Source organism: Ailuropoda melanoleuca, chromosome 14 (assembly GCF_002007445.2).
Source record: "Ailuropoda melanoleuca isolate Jingjing chromosome 14, ASM200744v2, whole genome shotgun sequence".
Classification (NCBI taxonomy): domain Eukaryota; kingdom Metazoa; phylum Chordata; class Mammalia; order Carnivora; family Ursidae; genus Ailuropoda; species Ailuropoda melanoleuca.
In genome coordinates this window covers 46553937-46572482 of record NC_048231.1, presented here as the reverse complement: position 1 = coordinate 46572482, position 18546 = coordinate 46553937, and the positions used below count along the sequence as shown (strand labels likewise).

General features: G+C 42.3%; 1 protein-coding gene across 2 annotated transcripts in view; it reads left to right on the top strand.

Annotated features, from left to right (window-relative positions):
• CEP192 (centrosomal protein 192) overlaps window positions 1-11916 on the top strand; it is a 135178-nt gene extending 123262 nt beyond the window's left edge. Inside the window, exons 42-46 of one of the 2 annotated variants that reach the window (XM_011229453.3) lie at window positions 1994-2113; window positions 2565-2686; window positions 5189-5315; window positions 6041-6099; window positions 11471-11916. In XM_011229453.3, the coding sequence (XP_011227755.1) occupies window positions 1994-2113; window positions 2565-2686; window positions 5189-5315; window positions 6041-6099; window positions 11471-11612 (570 nt within the window). In that variant the 3' untranslated portion in view covers window positions 11613-11916. Of the gene's footprint in view, window positions 1-1993; window positions 2114-2564; window positions 2687-5185; window positions 5316-6040; window positions 6100-11470 lie in introns of both variants that reach the window. The other variant, XM_019803391.2, reaches the window with a different exon arrangement.
• The last annotated feature ends 6630 nt before the right edge of the window (window positions 11917-18546 follow it).

The window sequence follows — 18546 nt, the reverse complement described above, 5'->3', positions numbered from 1 at the left end:
CTGGGTGGCTCAGTCAGTTAAGCATCTGCCTTCGCTCAGGTCAAGATCCCAGGATCCTGAGATCGAGCCCCACATCGGGCTCCCTGCTCAGCGGGGAGTCTGCTTCTCCATCTCCCTCTGCCCCTCCCCCTGCTCATGTGCTCTCACTCTCTATAAATAAATAAAATCTTTTAAAAAATCCAGTGTTGAAACAAAATTTACACACAGATGTTCATAGCAGCCTTATTCGAGATAGCCAAAAAGGATAGAAATAACCCAAATGTCCATCAACTGATAGATGGATAAACAAAATGAAATATTACTTGGCAATAAAAAGGAGTGAAGTACTGATAACATGCTACCACATGAACCTTGAAAACATGCTAAGTGGAGCAATCCAGACACAAGAGGCCATATATCCTATGACTCGACTTGTGTGAAATGTTTGAAGTAGGTAAATCTGTAGAGACAGAAGGTAGGTATGTGGTTGTTGGGGCTAGGAGTGAAGGTGGGAAGTGGGGAATGACTGCTGATGGTATGGGGTTGGGTATTTTTTGGATTGTTGAAAATACTTTAAAATCAGATTGTGGTGCTGGTTGCACAGTTCTGGAAATATACTAAAAACCCCTGACTATACTTGAAGTGGTTGAATTTTATGGTATATGAATTCTATCTCAGTGAAGCTTTGAAAATAGAGAAACAAGGATGCAGGACTAGATTTTCTCCTGAGAATTTCTCCTTTCACACAGTCCCTAACTTAGAAATGAAACCTCTGTGAGACCTTTGGGGTTTTTTTGGTTCATCGCTGCATATCTTGGACTGAACTCATTGCTTCCCACACTGTCAGGTCACATTCGTCAATTGATTTCCAGGTCTGGGTACTTAATTTATGTTAGGGGAGAAGAAAGCAAGGCACATCCTTCTGGGACCATTTAGGGAAATATTCTCCAAAAAGCACAACTATTGATGTATGTAATAGTGATCCAGAAGGAAGAAAAAATTAGTTACCTGTTTGTTAAAGTAAGAGATATACATAGTAATTTTCTGAAATATCGGTCAGTTTGAATGGGATTAAATGAGCTAATGAGTGTTAAAGTTCCTGTTATGTGTCTAGTGTGTGTCACATACAGTACTAGTAGGCTGTCCCCTCCTCTTTCTTTATTTTTGGTGTTGGAAGACAGTGTTTGGTGGGATTTGTAGAGTACATGGTATTATAATGCCCAGCGGTTCCAGATAATTTGTAGAGTCTCGCCATTTAGGACATGGTTGTTTCCATTCTTTCTTCCTTGATCTTCACAGTGTCCACACCCTCTTTAACAGTGTAATTCCCTAATCTTGATGACCACCTCTCCTCCATCAGTATCCTGCCTTTGCTTCCACACCCTAAGACTTGCTGGCTGCATTGTTTCTTATGTTCTGTATTGACAGAAATTGGGTGACTTAACAGTTTTAATGTTAAGTCCAGACTCAAAGACACTGATTAGTGTTAATGTAGCTAATTATCTTTCTAACACTAAATTCTTTGATAAAGGAAGCACTTAACACTGATAAACTTTATAAAATACTATTTTTAAATACTACAACTTGCTCATTACTGAGCATTTTACAGGTTGTAAGCATATAGTTCATACGTATAACTTTGAAGTATGTGGTCAGGGGTAACTGGTTCTAGGCCTCATGCCTTTACTGCTTGGCCAGCAGAGGGTTCCATAAGCATTGCAATGAAAGACTGGATTGTGTTTCTGGGGTTGACCTTCCTCATTTAGGTCTTGTACTTGACAGCTCTGGAATTTTTTTGATAATGTAAATAGCATTTGCATTTTGAGGAATATGTTACATAGAGCCCTAAAGAAAAGTGTTTATCTTGAATCTGGTGTAATTTTCTACCAAAAGAAGAATTGTTCAAATTCCTTTTCAGTTAGTGGCAAAACTAGCCGGTGCTAAAACATATACCAACCACATGGTGTGTGAGGCTTAGGGTCTAAATTTCTCCCCTGGATGTGTTGTTTTGTAGGTCTCCATCACTTTTTTGCCCAGAGATAGAGGGGATTATGCTCAGTTTTGGGATGTTGAGTGTCACTCCCTTAAAGAGCCTCACATGAAACATACACTGAGATTTCAGCTCTCTGGACAAGTGAGTATTACACTGAATTTAACTAAATTATTGTGTGTATATATTAAAAACATTAAGTGAAACTGACATGGAAAACTGTCCTGAAAATGCAGACTGTTTTCCTGGTATTATTCTAATTTCATTAATTCTGTTGTCTGGCCCTGTAATCTTAATTTCCTCATTTGTTTTTATTGATTGGCATGTTTGGGGTCTGGGTTTGGCTCTATGAAATCCATGTTTGACTTGATTAGGTATGAGTGTGTGTGTGTGTGTGTGTGTGTGTGTGTGTGTGTGTGTGTAAAAGAAGCTGAACAGTAAAAAATGCAGGGATTGCAATTTAGGGAATTTAAAAATCTGAAGTTTTCTTTTAAAAATTATAAAGGAAATAGTAGAATTCAAATGGGTTTCCATATATTTTCCAAGAGTATTTATTTTTCCTCCCCCACCCTGTGATCTTTTTTTTTATATACAGAGTGTCAAAGCAGAAAATGAGCCTGAAAGTTCACAAATTTCCACAAACTCCCTCATTAAACTAGATAATTTAGTTAAGGCCCGAAGACAAGCTGTGTCAGAGGCTTCTGCTCTCATGCCCGGGTATGTTGTTTTTGTCATTCTTATGACATTTTTTCCAGTACCTTATTGAGAGAGATAATTACATTCAGTAAAATGCTCAGTGACCTTACCTACAAGTTTTCATGCATTGCTACCGCTCCAATCAAAATAGAGAATGTTTCTCTCACCCAGAAAGCTCTTACATGTCCCTTTGTAGTCAGCCCCGCCCTCATCCCAAGATTTGTTCTGTTCTGATCTATTGCCATAGGTTGGTTTTGTTGCATTTCATACACATACACACTCCTTGAGCCTGGCTTCTTTCACCACACATGTTTTGGGGATTCATTTGTGTTCTAGAGTATATATGTTGTTTGTCCCTTTTCATTGTTGAGTATTGCTTTATGTGAACATACCACAATATATTTATTTGGGTGGCTTTTCCTTTGCAACCATTACAAGTGAAGGTGCTGTGAACACTATTGTATGTGTATTTTTGTGGGCATATTTTTTTATTTCTTTTGAGTAAAAATACCTAGAGAGTAGAATTGCTGGGTCATATGGTAAGCATGTGTTTAACTTTAAAACGAACTGCCACATAGTTTAACCAAAGTGACCATAGCATTTTATGTTCCAAGAACACTGTATGAAAGTCGATTCTTAAAAAGTTTTTTTAATTTTTATTTTTTTACTAGTTTATTTATTGTATTTTTTAGTAATCTCTACCCCCAATGTGGGGCTCGAATTCATGACCCCAAGATCAAGAGTCGTGCACGCTCTTCTGACTGGGCTAGCCAGGCACCCCTTAAAAACTTTTAAAATGCATTTTTTATACCAGCAGCTTACACAGCTCTAATGATAGTATTGAAGTATTTTGCCTAGTAAACATGTTTCTTACAGTCCTTAATTAGCTAATATTTAGATCTAACTTTGTTCTGGAGGAAGACACTTGTAAGAAAAATACGTGTTAAATACCTGCTAAATTTAACATACATGTTGTCATTTATTTTCTAATGGGAGTAAATAATGCATTTTGTAAGAAATGAGGCTCCTTTAAAGATTGTGTTCTAACCACACTCTTTTGACGCTACTTACTCGTTTGTGCATCCCCCCCTTACCGAGCGCACACCGTGTGCCAGGTAGCAGGGTCAGAACCGTGCTAGTCCTTGCCTCCAGGGGTTTCACCTCCTAGAGAAGGAGCCACATCACAAATAATCTCACTAACAGGCTTGATTACAACCCGTGGGAAGGACTGGAAGAAAATAAATGGGAAACATGGAAACATGACAGAGGGAGCTTGATGTGGGGTATCTGGGAAGAGCCTGCCTGAAATGGGTCCTTTAAGTTGAGGAGGATGAGTGGAAATGATGGAGGTGTTGAGCATAGGAAAAGTTCCTGGCCTTGTAAGGACCGGATAGTGGGGATTGTTGGCCCTTGAGGAACCAAAGGCAGCACACAGGCCTAGAGCCCAGAGGGAGGGAGAGTAGTGTGAGGTGAGGCCAGAAGGCTGGTGGGGAGAGGCAGACTGCGCAGGGCCTCTCATGTCAGATGTTAATTTGGGGTTTATCTGGGAAGCTATTGGAAGCCACGAGTGATGTGTTCAGATTTGAGTGTTTATAGAAAAATCCTCTGGCTGTGGTACAGTCTGATTAGAAGGCAAGAGTAGATATGGTAAAATGAGTCAGAAGCTATTTTTAAGTAATCCAGGACTAAAGCCGTGTCAAAGAAGATGCTGAGAAATGGAGAGATTTGAGAGGTATATAGGAAGGAAATTTGAAGGACTCAGTGAGCGGGTTGAGTAAGGGGGCTTGAGAGAGAAAGGGGGTCAGAGTTGGCTCCCAGACAGAAATACAAGTGGAGGGTCAGGTCTGAAAAGAAGGCTCCTAGGTTTTGTCTGTATTTGTGGAGACAGATCACTGTGGGGTGATAGGCATGTTGCCCAAAAGCTCAGTGTGAGCTGAGGTACAGATCTGGGAGTCACCCAGGACTGGGGTTGCTGGATCACCAGGATTGCCTAGGGAGACTGCAGCGAGAGCAGTTAGGGATGCCCAGGGCCAAGCCACAGGGACAGCAGCATTAGCGGTGAGGGGGTGGGGCTGAGCCTGCACAGACTGAGCCTGGCATCTGGGTCACTGCCATCAAATGCTGCCGAGAAGCCAGAGCTTGTGTCCCACTGATAGGGTCGTCTGTCTGGCAAAATGAAGTAAGTGGTCTGGGTGAAGTGAACTAAGATGATGGGAGCCCCTGCATGCACATGGGGTGTCAGGCGAGCGGAGAGCCAGTCCCCAGGGAGAAAGGGGCAGAGGTGGTGCTGTCGTCTGTGTCCTGGCCCACGGAGCAGCTGACCCTGCACCTTATCAAGAGTATTGTGCTGGGCATTCTGTCTTCATACAGATTAATGAAGTTGCCATTACAGAACTAGTTTCCAGCTGAGTTGTGAGAGAAAATACAAATCAAAACACAAAATACTTCCTAGTTGAATATATATAAATTGTTTAATTACTCCGGATTTTAAATAGTTGACTTTTAAACCTGTTTCCAAAGCAGACAGCTTGACTTGACACACCGTGGAGTTTATGCCCCAGAAGATGTGTATCGGTTTCTGCCTACTAGGGTTGGGGAATCAAGGACGTTGAAAGTCAACTTGCGAAATAATTCTTTCATTATGCACTCCGTAAGTTGGAAATAGTACTGTGGGTTTTGGGAAAGTAGATGTATTCAACTATTTGATAAATATTTTCCTGATAATTTAGAAGCTTGTTTTATAAATTATACTTTTTTTTTTAAGATGCAGCTTTTTTTTTTTTTTAAGATTTTATTTATTTATTTGACAGTGATAGAGACAGCCAGCGAGAGAGGGAACACAAGCAGGGGGAGTGGGAGAGGAAGAAGCAGGCTCCCAGCGGAGGAGCCTGATGTGGGGCTCGATCCCAGAATGCCGGGATCACGCCCTGAGCTGAAGGCAGACGCTTAACAACTGAGCCACCCAGGCGCGCCAATAAATTATACTTGTTATAATAATGAGTTAATTTTTTAAATGCCTTATACTGTATTTGAAAAGAAACTCATGGGAAGTTCATTACCCTTTATCTGAAAATTGAAAATATTAGGCATTTGTTTTCATATTTTCATTTTTAAATTTTTTCTCTTGTTTTCTTTTTTTTCTATACCATCACACCAACATATTTCTGGACAACATTTACTGTAGTCAGAACTAGAGTAAATTCATATTAAAATTATTTTAAATGTGTTTCCGTGAGCATTTATTGTCTTACCTAATTTTGTGGCTATACTTAAATTGACTAAATACCTTTAATTGAAGAAATGCATGGTATGTTTTAAGTATGCTCAAATATCTAACTTGCATAACTTAATAAAATGTTTCATATTAACTTCCAGCTCAAGTTTTTAAGTCCCAGAGAGCCTTTCTACGTCAAGCATTCAAAATATTCTTTGAGGTGAGTTTATCATAGATCAAAATGTGGTCATCCTAGTGCAGGACTATTTTCAGGACTTCAGGATTTCTCCTGGGAGTTGGGATTTGTGAGCTCTCCCCCCTCCATTATAGCCCCTTATCTCCATCACCAGTACCACAGAGCATGCCTTGTCATCAGTTTAAAAGAGAGCTGAGGGACCCACCGGGAAAGCATTTCATGACTGCCCACAAGTGTGCTTTTATTACTAGCAACCCAAACTTTGTGAAATGTTTTGGATTTAGCATGTGATTCCCGTCACCCGTTTGCCCATCACATAAATACATAGAACATTAATTATCTTGTGATTTAGAATAATTTCACTATAGGGGCGCCTGGGTGGCACAGCGGTTAAGCGTCTGCCTTCAGCTCAGGGCGTGATCCCAGCGTTATGGGATCGAGGCCCCACATCAGGCTCTTCCGCTGTGAGCCTGCTTCTTCCTCTCCCGCTCTCCCTGCTTGTGTTCCCTCTCGCTGGCTGTCTCTATCTCTGTCAAATAAATAAATAAAATCTTAAAAAAAAAAAAAAAAAAGAATAATTTCACTATGATAAGGATCAGGGAGTTAAATTTTCAATAATTGGGACAAAAACCTTCCCAGATTAATTGGGAAAACTTTTATTATGATATTTTTCCAATTGTCATTCTTCAAATACCCTGTACTTTTTTATTCATTTATTTGAGAGAGAGAGAGAGAGCGCACAAGCAGGGGGGAGGGGCAGAGGGAGAGGGAGAAGCAGTTTCCCCACTGAGCAGGGAGCCCAACGCAAAACTCGATCCCAGGACCATAGGCTCATGACCTGAACCAAAGGCAGACACTTAACTGACTGAGCCACCCAGGTGCCCTGAAATACCCTATACTTCTTAAACCAGGGCCTCGTTTTCTTGTCATCCTTGCTGCTTTTTGTTTTCCATATGATCTACGTTTTTTTTTCATATGATATACATTTAGATTGAAATTTCAAACTGGGTTGTCACTGTTATTTAGAATTTTAACAGTAGGGTTCTATCAGACTTAACACTGAAGAATAATTTTATCTCCATCTTCGAATCCTTAAGCCATTTAATTAATTATAAACTCTTTTATTTTAGTATTAGGTGATTCCAAAAACATGTTTTGTTCCATGAAAACTTGGACCACCCTGTAAACATTCTAGGACTGCCTCTGAGGCACTAAGACTAGCAGAGCCATACTCTGAAGGTTACCCGTATCTCTAGGTACTGAAAAGATGCTGTAGGGGGAGGTCCGTTCCCTCTCCTCTTTCTCTTTCCTCTCTTCATCTCTTCCAGCACTTCCTTTGCCTCCCAGGGACTGACCTAAGGGCACAAACTGCAAATTAAATAGTGAATGTATCTAGAAAGTTATCATAGGCTTCCTCTCTCTAAGCCTCGGTTTCCTGACTTGTGAAAGAGAGACGACAATGCTCCTGGCAGCATGGGCTCGTTAGGAGGAGGACGTGAGCAATGTGCAGGTGTTAGCGCCTAGCCCTAGGAGGCACACGGAAGAGGGTGGCATCTTCCGCAGCACTGACTAAGCCTTCCTTTTCGCCAGCCTTACTGGTGGGGTCCATCAGGACCAATCCCATGGATTTGGGTGGACCACCACATTTTCGGGTCCGTCTTTTCCTTTAATCCTTTCAACAGCCACATGGAAGAGAAAGCCTAAGTTTTAAAAAACCACTAACTGCCCATTTTCTAGCTCTGCAATCTGGGTCCTTGACTCCCAGCAGCTGCAGGAGTTAACGAAGCTTTGCAAACCTACTGATTTAGGACAGTGATATTAGACTGTGTATTATAGTAGGTGGGCACTGCTAAATACATGAGTAAGAGACCAAGTGAAGTAAACCGCAGGTCATAGAGAACTCTCGTGACCCCTCCGTAGGCTGAAATTTTACATAAAGTTAGGTAGAAAAGCTGGTTTCTTTGTACATAAGAATGACTTCTTTCAACTTTGTGGAGAAGAACCAAACTTTGCTACAGTATCTGACTTGAAAATTTTTACCACAAAACTGAACCAGTGATGCCTGTTCTTACTGTAAGTGTTGGGTGCTTTTGTATTTATCCCAAGTATTAGACACTGACTTTGGACAAGGGCTCATGAAATACAAATGCTGGTTGAGAGCAACGGTTAGCTTGCTTTGGCAGGTGGAACAGAATCTGTTTTGGGAATCCGAGAAGCAGTTCCCAACTTTTCATGAGTGATGTTTTCGTTCATTAGATCACGGTCTGCTCTATGACACCATGAACTCCAGCCTTCCAGGGTGATAATGTGACTTTAGTCATCTGTAGGGTACATGAGGTAATCCGTGGCTTACTTCAAATAGGCACCTTCCCCAGGGCGGTCGTGAGGCCTGATGGGGCTACTCTGGGTAAGTTCTCGCACTGAAACGGGAAAGCGGCCTGAGGCCTCTTGGATATAAACTGACTGCCACGTAAATAGGAGAGCTTCCCGCAGAGGCCACCAGGGTTTTGCCCTGTTCACAGGTGGGGAGCATGGATGTGTGGGGGGGATATAGCCCCCTTAAAGCAATAGATTATAAAGAAGGTGATAGGGAAAAGGAAACCCTGATCACCCGTTTTTTGGTAAAGTTCGTTTTAGGGGCTCCAGGTGATCATTTCTGTCCTATCTCTGTACAAAGAGTTCGTCCATGTTCCCACTTAGCCCTGGAATCAGGATTCTTCTGTTAACCTATTGTTTTATTCAAGTCTACTCTGCTGAGACGTGATAGGAATGCACTTCTCATCTCCTGTGTCCACGTCGGCACGCACCCAGCATCCTGGCCGGCTCCTGCTGCTGAGCTGCCAGGCCCTGCTGGGTCATTCCAGAGGGAAGGACGTTCTCAGCCAAGTCACAGCTGGTGACAGCACAGTCATTGAGCTGTCGTTACCGCTTACCAACGCACGGGAACCAAGGCGTTTGTCACTTCTTTTCAGTTTCTTTGATAATGACGGTACCCTGACTGTGCTAACGGGCAACTGTTTTCCTACACGGAGTATTCTTTACAATTAAGAAGTCTGGTTTGTATACTTTGTAGGTTCTGTAGACGGGGGCATGTAGTTAGGGGTCTGGGAGTGCTCTTCCACAGCCACTGCTTTGCTCTCGTCTGCGTCTCTGCTGCACTGTGAGTCCTCAGCTAGTAAGGGATTTTTTTTTTTTTAGGATTTTTTATTTAGCACAAGTAGGGGGAGGAACAGGCAGGGGAGAGGGAGAAGCAGGCTTCCCGCTGAGCAGGGAGCCCAATGGAGGGCTCGATCCCAGGACTCTGGGATCATGACCTGAGCCAAAGGCAGACGCTTAATGACTGAGCCACCCAGGCGCCCCTAGTTAAGGGATTTTGAACTAGACCTCTTCTCTGGGCTCAGCATACTTCACCCTTACCTTTTCCCTTTCAAGTGTGTGTGTGTGTGTGTGTGTGTGAGAGAGAGAGAGGTACCATATACAAGGTACTATGTTAAATATATCCATTCTTGTGTTCTAGAGCGTGTTAAATTTCACAGTTCTTTCTAAATTGTATTCTCGTTTGTTCAGAGTATCTGTAAATCTAAAGCAAATGATATATGTTTATTGTAGTACATTTTTAAAACACGTTCTCAGTTGAATATAGAACAGTCCTGTGGGTCTGTCAGATTTACTTCAGGATACTTTATTACTTTTAGTAATTCATAAGTTATAAAGCCTCTTAAGTTGGCAAATTGTACTACATTATTCTGGGTACTGAAATGCTAACATGAAAGGTAAAATAGTAGTTTGTCAGTGCTAAAGCCTCTGTACCATTTTTTAAAAAGGCACATTAGCTTTGACACAGGAAATTAGGGTATAATGCACTTGGGGAAAATAACCCAGACTTTTAAAAAGTGTGTGTGTGCGCGCGCATATGTGCATATTTTTTTAAAATTCTGCCTTACCAGTTATGTCCAGGGAAAGGGCTTTGGAATACTAAAATTGTTTTCTAAATTTCTAGCCCACTGCAGTTTTTTCAAGAAATATATTGGAAACAAAAGCATATATCAATTCTGATTGCTGAACTTTAAAACATGTGGTTCAGAGGTGAGACTCGAGGACGAAGTACCTTCCCTCTGAGGAAAGTCTAAAAGCTATAAATTTTCACTTAAGTCAATTAAGACTCAAAGTCAGTGACATCACATAGGCTATGATAAAGTATATGTGGTCTCATTCACCATGAAAATAAAGGTATATCTGTGAAGCTCTTGGGACCTAGTTTTATGAACAAAAGCCTCCCAACATAATACTACTTTTTAAAAAGACTTATTTTCCAGAGAGAGAGAGAGCATGTATGAGTGGGGAAAGGGGCAAATAGAGATAAAGAGTGTCAGAATCTCAAGCATGCTCCCCACTGAGTGTGGAGCCTGACACAGGGCTCGATCTCATAACCCTGAGATCATAACCTGAGCCGAAACCAAGAGTCAGATGCTTAACCAACTGAGCCACCTGGCACCCCACCGTAATAGTTTTAAACACAGGATGCTTATTACCTGCCTCTGCATACAGTTGACCCTTGAACAATGCAAGGGTTTGGCGCGTCGACCTCCATGCAGTAGAAAATCTGTGTATAACTTTTGACTCCCCCAAAACTTAACTTGTAATGGTCTACTGTTGACCAGAAAGAAGCCTTCCCAATAGCAAACAGTCAATTAACATTTTTATATGTGTATTATGTACTATATTCTTACAATAAAGTAAGGCAGAAAAAAGAAAATGTGATCAAGAAAATTATAAGAGAACATACATTTATAGTACTACACTTTTTGGGAAAAAAAAAAAAAACAAATCCACAAGTAAGTGGACCTGCTCAGTTCAAACCTGTGTTGTTCAAGGGTCAAACATAATTTGAAAATAAATTTTCAAGAGAATTTTTTATAAACGTTCTTAAGAATGCTGGAGCAAGACCTGTCCAGCCCTGCCCTGTTACTGATGGGCATGGGACAGGTGGGTTTAATATCCTTCCCAGTTGAGCATGCTGCTGGGGGAAGGTGGGCGGGAATGTCAGGTGTTCTCTCCCCCTTTGTGAGGCAGGCCGCTCCCTGCCTCTGCAGACGGAACCGAGTTCCATACACGGTGGAACAGACTTCTCATTTCCCTTCTCCTATTGTTGGATGGCCAGGAATATATATGCAATACTATTTGAATCCGATTTTAGATTTTCCTCTCCTTTGTGCCAGTTTCTTATTAAATAATAACGTCAAAGAAATGAGAACCCAATTTAAGCTGAATGTAACAAAACTAAGTTCTTCCGTGAAAATCGACTGTGCTCTCTGCCGTGCATCGTGTTAAGTACTGTGGGTGATGTGCTTGCTGCTATAGCATCAGGCCGGTGACCTGTCCTTTCTCGTTACAGGGCCCAGCATTACATCAACATGCCCGTGCAGTTCAGACCAAAGTCAGCGGGCACGTTTGAAGCTTTGCTTGTTATTCAAACAGATGAAGGCAAGAGTGTCGCTATTCGGCTAATGGGTGAAGCTCGTGAAAAAATTAACTAGATACGTTTTGTGTAAAGTAAATTACATAAGTTATATTTTGGTAACTTCATTTTTTTTACACTACAATGTGCTTTTGTATATATTTTGTAAGATTGATTTGATATATATAACCAGACTTCTGTTGTTCTTGAGACGCTAATACTGAAGACCTAACCAAAAGATCATGTTTGTAGTCTACAGTATTGTACTTAACTTTTTTGTAGGGAAAAGAGAATTTTATTTTTGCATAGATTATGATACTCCGAATAAATACGGCATATATTTTAATGTGGTGTATCCAAAAATAAACGTAATTTCCACTGAACCTGTCTTTTTTATTATAATGTCTTACAGAAATCAGAATATTGCTTTATCCTGCTAATTATTTTCTCAAGCTGCTGGGTCTGTTTTGTGACTTTTCCTCCATTACACAGTTTCCTTTCCCCTAAGAAATTCCTTCTCTGGTCCTTCTGTCTTTTAGCTAATTGCCCAGACTAGAAAGGAAGTGTACTTTTAAAGAAATTGTTTTTCTCCAAAGTAGGGGAATTCATATTCACTGCAAATACATTGGAGAGGTTGGCGTATTTTAAAATAGCATTTATCGTAATTAAAGCTAAATGGGACAGCTGCTTCCGAACCCTGCGTAGAAGAAATGCTCCACAAGCAGGTGCTGGTGGAGGGGCAGTGAGTCGCTGAGGGGGCAGAAGTGCCCTGTTGTGGCGTCTTGAGCTGTGAGGTGGAAAAGGTGTGACACGGTTTCCTGGTTTTCCCGGGAAGAACGTGATTATCAGTTGCTTCTCAACCATTACTATTAAGTCCCCCGATAAGGTTTCCTGAGCCTCAGCTAACAGCCTTGCTTGGAGCAGCAAAATCCCAGCTTGTGAGCAGTTGTGTAGTGGCCGGGCGTGATCACAATTAGATATTATTGACGGAGCAGAAAGACTGTGGAACATGTGAGAAGCTTCCTGGATGGCTTAAGTCTGCAACAGTGTGGAACCAGTGATGGTGAACTGGAGCTAGAAAAACACATTTCTTCTCTCTCTCTTTAAAATAGATAAATCTTTGCGGGGGGCGCCTGGGTGGCTCAGTCCATTAGGCGTCCAACTCCTGGTTTCAGCTCAGGTCATGCTCTCAGGGTCATGAAATCGAGCCCGTGTCAGGTACGGCACTCTGCCTGAGATTCTCTCTCTCCCTCTGCCCCTCCCCTCGCACACACGCTTTCTCTCTAAAAAATAAATCTTTAAAGAAAAAAAGAAATTTCTTCCTTCTTCTTCTACCTTATTTTCTCTTGCGTAGAAATTCTGTCTTAGAAATCAAATTTATAAAAACATTTTTTATATTTTATAAAATATAAAAACATTTATATTTTAACACAAGCTAAACAGTTGTTGCTGTTACTGATATTGCCCTACTCCAGTTTAGATTTTGTGCATCAAATGTGGGTGACTTCATGCTTGAATGTGTATTTAATTGATAATATTCAGCCTCAAAAATTTTGAATTAGTGCTATTGTTTTTTTATTTTTTTAAAAACATTTTATTTGTTTGAGAGAGAAAGCAGAGCAAGAGAGAGAGCACAAGTTGGGGGGAGAGACAGAGGAAGAGAGAAGCAGACTCCCCACTGAGTAGGGAGCCCAACAGGGAGCTCGATCCCAGTTCCCCGGGATCATCACCTGAGCCAAAGGCAGACGCTTAACCAAATGAGCCACCCAGCGCCCCAGTATTGCTTTTTAAAAAATGTTTGGTCTTGCGGGGTGGTGGGGGAGCAAAAAAAAAAAGTTTGGTCTTTAAATTCCTCAGGGTTGTTACATTTCTGTGGAACTTATCACTTTGCCTTTTAGGTGATACTGAGGAGATTTTAAAAAGACGGGGGGGGGGCGGTGTGGTTAAGCAAACAAAAACTCTAAGTGACTCTCCTTCCATAGACCATATGCTTTTATGGATATGCATTTCTTCCTTCGCCTCTGTGTTTTGGAAACACAGAGTTTCCAAAGTCTTGGAGTTTCTTTTTTTTTTTTTTTTTTAAAGATTTTATTTATTTATTTATTTGACAGAGAGAGAGACAGCCAGCGAGAGAGGGAACACAAGCAGGGGGAGTGGGAGAGGAAGAAGCAGGCTCCTAGCAGAGGAGCCTGATGTGGCTCGATCCCATAACGCCGGGATCATGCCCTGAGCCGAAGGCAGACGCTTAACGACTGCGCCACCCAGGCGCCCCCAAAGTCTTGGAATTTCAAGAGAAGTTGAATGTGAACCAGTGATAAACTGCAGCCAGTCACCGCTGTCAAGCAGCTGTGACCACTGGCTCTCTTCACTGTGATCTGCAGTGTGGACACGGAGCATCTGATGGGCAAAGTTAGCACATACACTTTTCCTAATTAGCTTTCCGTCTAGAAGCTGGTTCCCCTTCTTTTCCCATCCCTTCCCAGATTGATACCTTGAGTCTTAACCTCTCCTCTGAGCTTCAGACTCAGCTGGACATTTCTACCTGGTTATCAAATAGGTATCTCCTACTTTGGATTCCCTCCCTACCTCAAAGATGTTTCTCTCTAGCTTTCCTCATCTCCATAGATGTCTTCACCGTCCATCCAATTTCTTAGCCAAAACCCTAGGTTTGGATATTTACCCTCATCCCCATCAACGCTACTGCACCTGTCTCATAGAAGTCCTTCAGTCTGTGTCCACGGGTGGCCACAATAGCCCAGGCCACCATCCTCACAGAACACTGCCATCGTCTCCTCACCACACTGCTCCTGGGGCTCCTGCCTCAGGAAGCCCTTCTCCATCAGCAGGCAGAGTTACATTTGTAAAAATGTTGACCAGAGCCGGGGCTCCCCTGCTTAAATACATAATTAGATTACACCTGGTCTGAGTCCACACTCACTCCCCTGTTGGCCTAGGAGGCTATTGGTCATCTGGCCTCTGCCTCCCTCTGCGGCCTCATCCACTCTCCAACTTGCACCAGTTCTGCAGCCTTTCTTTTCTGGCTCAGTCACTAGGGCCTTCTTGCGGCTAGACCTTGGCCTCTAAAGCTCTTCCCCAGCTCTTGGCATGGCTGGTTTCTCCCCTCCCCAGGGGGGGCCTTTCCTGACCACTGTGTCCAGGGGAGCCCCTTGCTAACTATCTCACATCATACTGCTTACTTCACATTACAACCCTCTCTCTACCTGACCCTTTTTATATACTTGTTGACTAGTTTACTTGTCTCCCTCAAGAATGTAAGCTCTGTGTGACCACAGGCCTGGGCTCCCCTCCTGACCAGTACATCCCCAGAACTGGTCAGCCTCATGTATGTATGATATGACTGACCACATTCATTGTTCTGGAAGGTTCTTTGCACACTGTCCTGACCCAAAACCCCAAACATGCTTCTCACCAACCCCAGTGAATATCATCCCAGGGCTCCCCCAAGATTTCTTACCTAGTTTCTCACCAGTCTCCTGTAGACCGTTCCTCAGCATAATAGGTAAATATCGATCGAGTGCTTCCTCTGTGGCAGGTAGTGTCTCAAGTGCCCTTATATGCACTGTCACCCTTAATTCTCATCAACTATATAGAGACAGACCCTTTCTTGGCAGGGAGGCCTGGGGGAGAGAGGGTCAGAGGCCTTTCTCCTGTTGTAGCCTCCAGGGACCTGTGACCATGTCTGGGAACAGATCGGTGGATTGGTAGTAGGCTGTGGGTGGTGCTGAGCCTCAGGAGGTCAGGATGACCCAGATGGTCTGGTGTGGATGAGCAAACTCAGGCTCAGACTATGGGCCAGGGCTGGGATCCAAACCTTGGTTTTCCTGACTTGGGTGCCTAGTTGCAGATAATAGAAACTGTTCTTGGGGGTAATTAGAGAAATTGTAAGATTGGTGTATGTCTGCTTTTTAAGAGTTTGATTCCCTTTGGTTGTAAAGCAACCCTGAAATAACAGATTAGCACATCTGACACACAGTCCTGCTTCTCAGCCTGGCAAGATATTTAGCAGGCAAGACCTAGAGTTCCGTAGAATTCAGGGATGATTAATGTGCATCATTACTGATTTAATTAGTCCAGAAATGAGACTGGGTAAGAAGGCATCTGTTTTTAGTCTTCACTTAAACTCAGGGATGATTTTCAGTTGCATTTCTATACACTAACAATGAGAGAGAGGAAAGAGAAATTAAGGAATCGATCCCATTTACAATTGCACCAAAAGCCATAAGATATAGGAATAAACCTAACCAAAGAGGTAAAGGATCTGTACTCTAAAAACTATAGAATGCTTATGAAAGGAATTGAGGAAAGATACAAAGAAATGGAAAAGCATTCCATATTCATGGATTGGAAGAATAAATATCATTAAAATGTCTATGCTACCCAGAGCAATCTACACATTCAATGCAATCCCAATCAAACTACCATCAACATTCTTCACAGACCTGGAACAAATAATCCTAAGATTTGTATGGAACCAGAAAAGACCCCAAATAGGCAGAGGAATGTTGAAAAAGAAAACCAGGGGTACATGGGTGGCTCAGTTGGTTAAGTATCTGCCTTCGGCTCAGGTGATGATTCCAGGATCCTGGGATTGAGCCCCGCATCAGGCTTCCTGCTCAGCCAGGAGCCTGCTTCTCCCTCTCCTTCTGCCCCTGCTTGTGTGCTCTCTCTCTCTCTCTCTCTCTCTCTCACTCACTCAAATAAATAAAATCTTTTAAAAGAAAAAGAAAAAGAAAACCAAAGCTGGTGGCATCACAATGCTGGACTTCAAGCTTTACTACAAAGCTGTAATCATCAAGACAGTACAGTACTTGCACAAAAACAGACACATAGATCCATGGAACAGAGTAGAGAACCCAGAAAGGGACTCTCAACTCTGTAGTCAACTGATCTTTGACAAAACAGGAAAGAATATCCAATGGAAAAAAAGACAGTGTCTTCAACAAATGGTGCTGGGAAAACTGGACAGCCACATGCAGAAGAATGAAACTGGACCACTTTCTTACACCGTAGACAAAATAAACTCAAAATGGATGAAAGACCTAAATGCGAGACAGGAATCCATCCAAATCCTAGAGGAGAACACAGGCAGCAATCTCTGTGAACTCAGCCACAACAACTTCTTGCTAGATATGTCTCCAAAGGCAAAAGCAAAAATGAACTATTGGGACTTCATCAAGATAAAAAGCTTCTGCACAGCAAAGGAAACAGTCGACAAAACTAAAAGGCAGCCTACAGAATGGGAGAAGATATTTGCAAATGACATATCAGATAAAGGGCTAGATTCCAAAATCTATAAAGAACTTACCAAACGCCACACCCAAAAAAACAAAAAATCCGGTCAAGAAATGGGCAGGAGACATGAACAGACATCTCTCCAAAGAAGAAATACAAATGGCCAATAGATAGATGAAAAATGCTTCACATCACTTGGAAATACAAATCAATACCACAATGAGATAACACCTTACACCAGTCAGAATGACCAAAATTATCAAGACAGGAAACAACAAATGTTGGTGAGGATTCAGAGAGGGAAACCCTCTTACATTGTTGGTGGGAATGCAAGCTGGTGCAGCCACTCTGGAAAACATAATGGATGTTCCTCAAGAAGTTAAAAATAGAGCTACCCTCTGACCCAGCAATTGCACTACTGGGGGGTATTTACCCCAAAGATACACATGTAGGGATCTGAAGGGGTACCTACACTCCAATGTTTATAGCAGCAATGTCCACAATAGCCAAACTATGGAAAGAGCTCAGATGTCCATCAAGTATATATATATATATATATACACACACACAATGGAATATTAGCCATCAGAAAGGATGAATACTTACCATTTACATTGACGTGGATGGAACTGGAGGGTATTATGCTGAGAGAAATAAGTTTGAGAAAGACAATTATATGGTTTTACTCATGTGGAATATAAGAAACCCACAGGTATCCTTTTGCCACAACCTGTTACCAATCCACCAATCTGTTCCCAGACACAGTCACAGGTGCCTGGAGGCTACAGTAGGAGAAAGGCCTCTGACCCTCTCTCCCTCAGGCCTCCCTGCCAAGAAAGGGTCTGTCTCTATAAAGTTGATGAGAATTAAGGGTGACAGTGCATATAGGGCACTTGAGACACTACCTGCCACATAGGAAGCACTCAATTAATGTTTACCTATTGTTTTTTAAAGATTTCTTATTTATTTGTGAGACAGAGAGGGCACAAGCAGGGGCAAGGAGCTCCCTGCTGAGAAGGAAGCCCAATGTGGGGCTCAATCCCAGGACCCTGGGATCATGACCTGAGCTAAAGGCAGATGCTTAACCGACTGAGCCAGCCAGGTGCCCCTAATGTTTACCTATTATGGTGAGGAATGACCTACAGGAGCCTGATGAGAAACTAGGTAAGAAATCTTGGGGGAGCCTAGAAGTGCAGTCCAGCAGGTCAAAAGGCAGTAGGTGAATCCTGCCAACCACCACGTAAATGGGCTTGAAAGTGGGTCCTTCCCCAGTTGAGCTTTCAGACAAGACCCTAGTCCCATCCAACACTCTGATTGTAGCCTGTGAGAGAGTCCAACACCGAGTTCCTAAGCCGGCCCCAATTCCCAACCCACAGAAACTGAGATCATACATGTTTGTTTATTAAGCCACTAAGTTTGTGGTCATTTGTTATGGGGTGGAAGATACCTAACACAGTGGTGCTTAATGAAAAAACTAACTGTTGCCAAGGGGACAAGCTCATACAGATCCCCTGTATTGGTAAATGATTATACGTAAAACGTGGGGACAGTCCAACAACTATTGATCCTTTTGTGATTAGAAGGCCCTCTTTCGATCTCAAATGGACACTCCCCTTTATGCCCTAGTAAAGATCTAGGCATACTGGAACCAAGAATCCTGTAAGTTTTCAAATGCGCAGCAAATGATTACAAGCGTTTAGAGCTTATTAAACACTAAGGGAGACAGAAGGAGAGTCCGGGTTACTTAGCTCAGGCTGCCA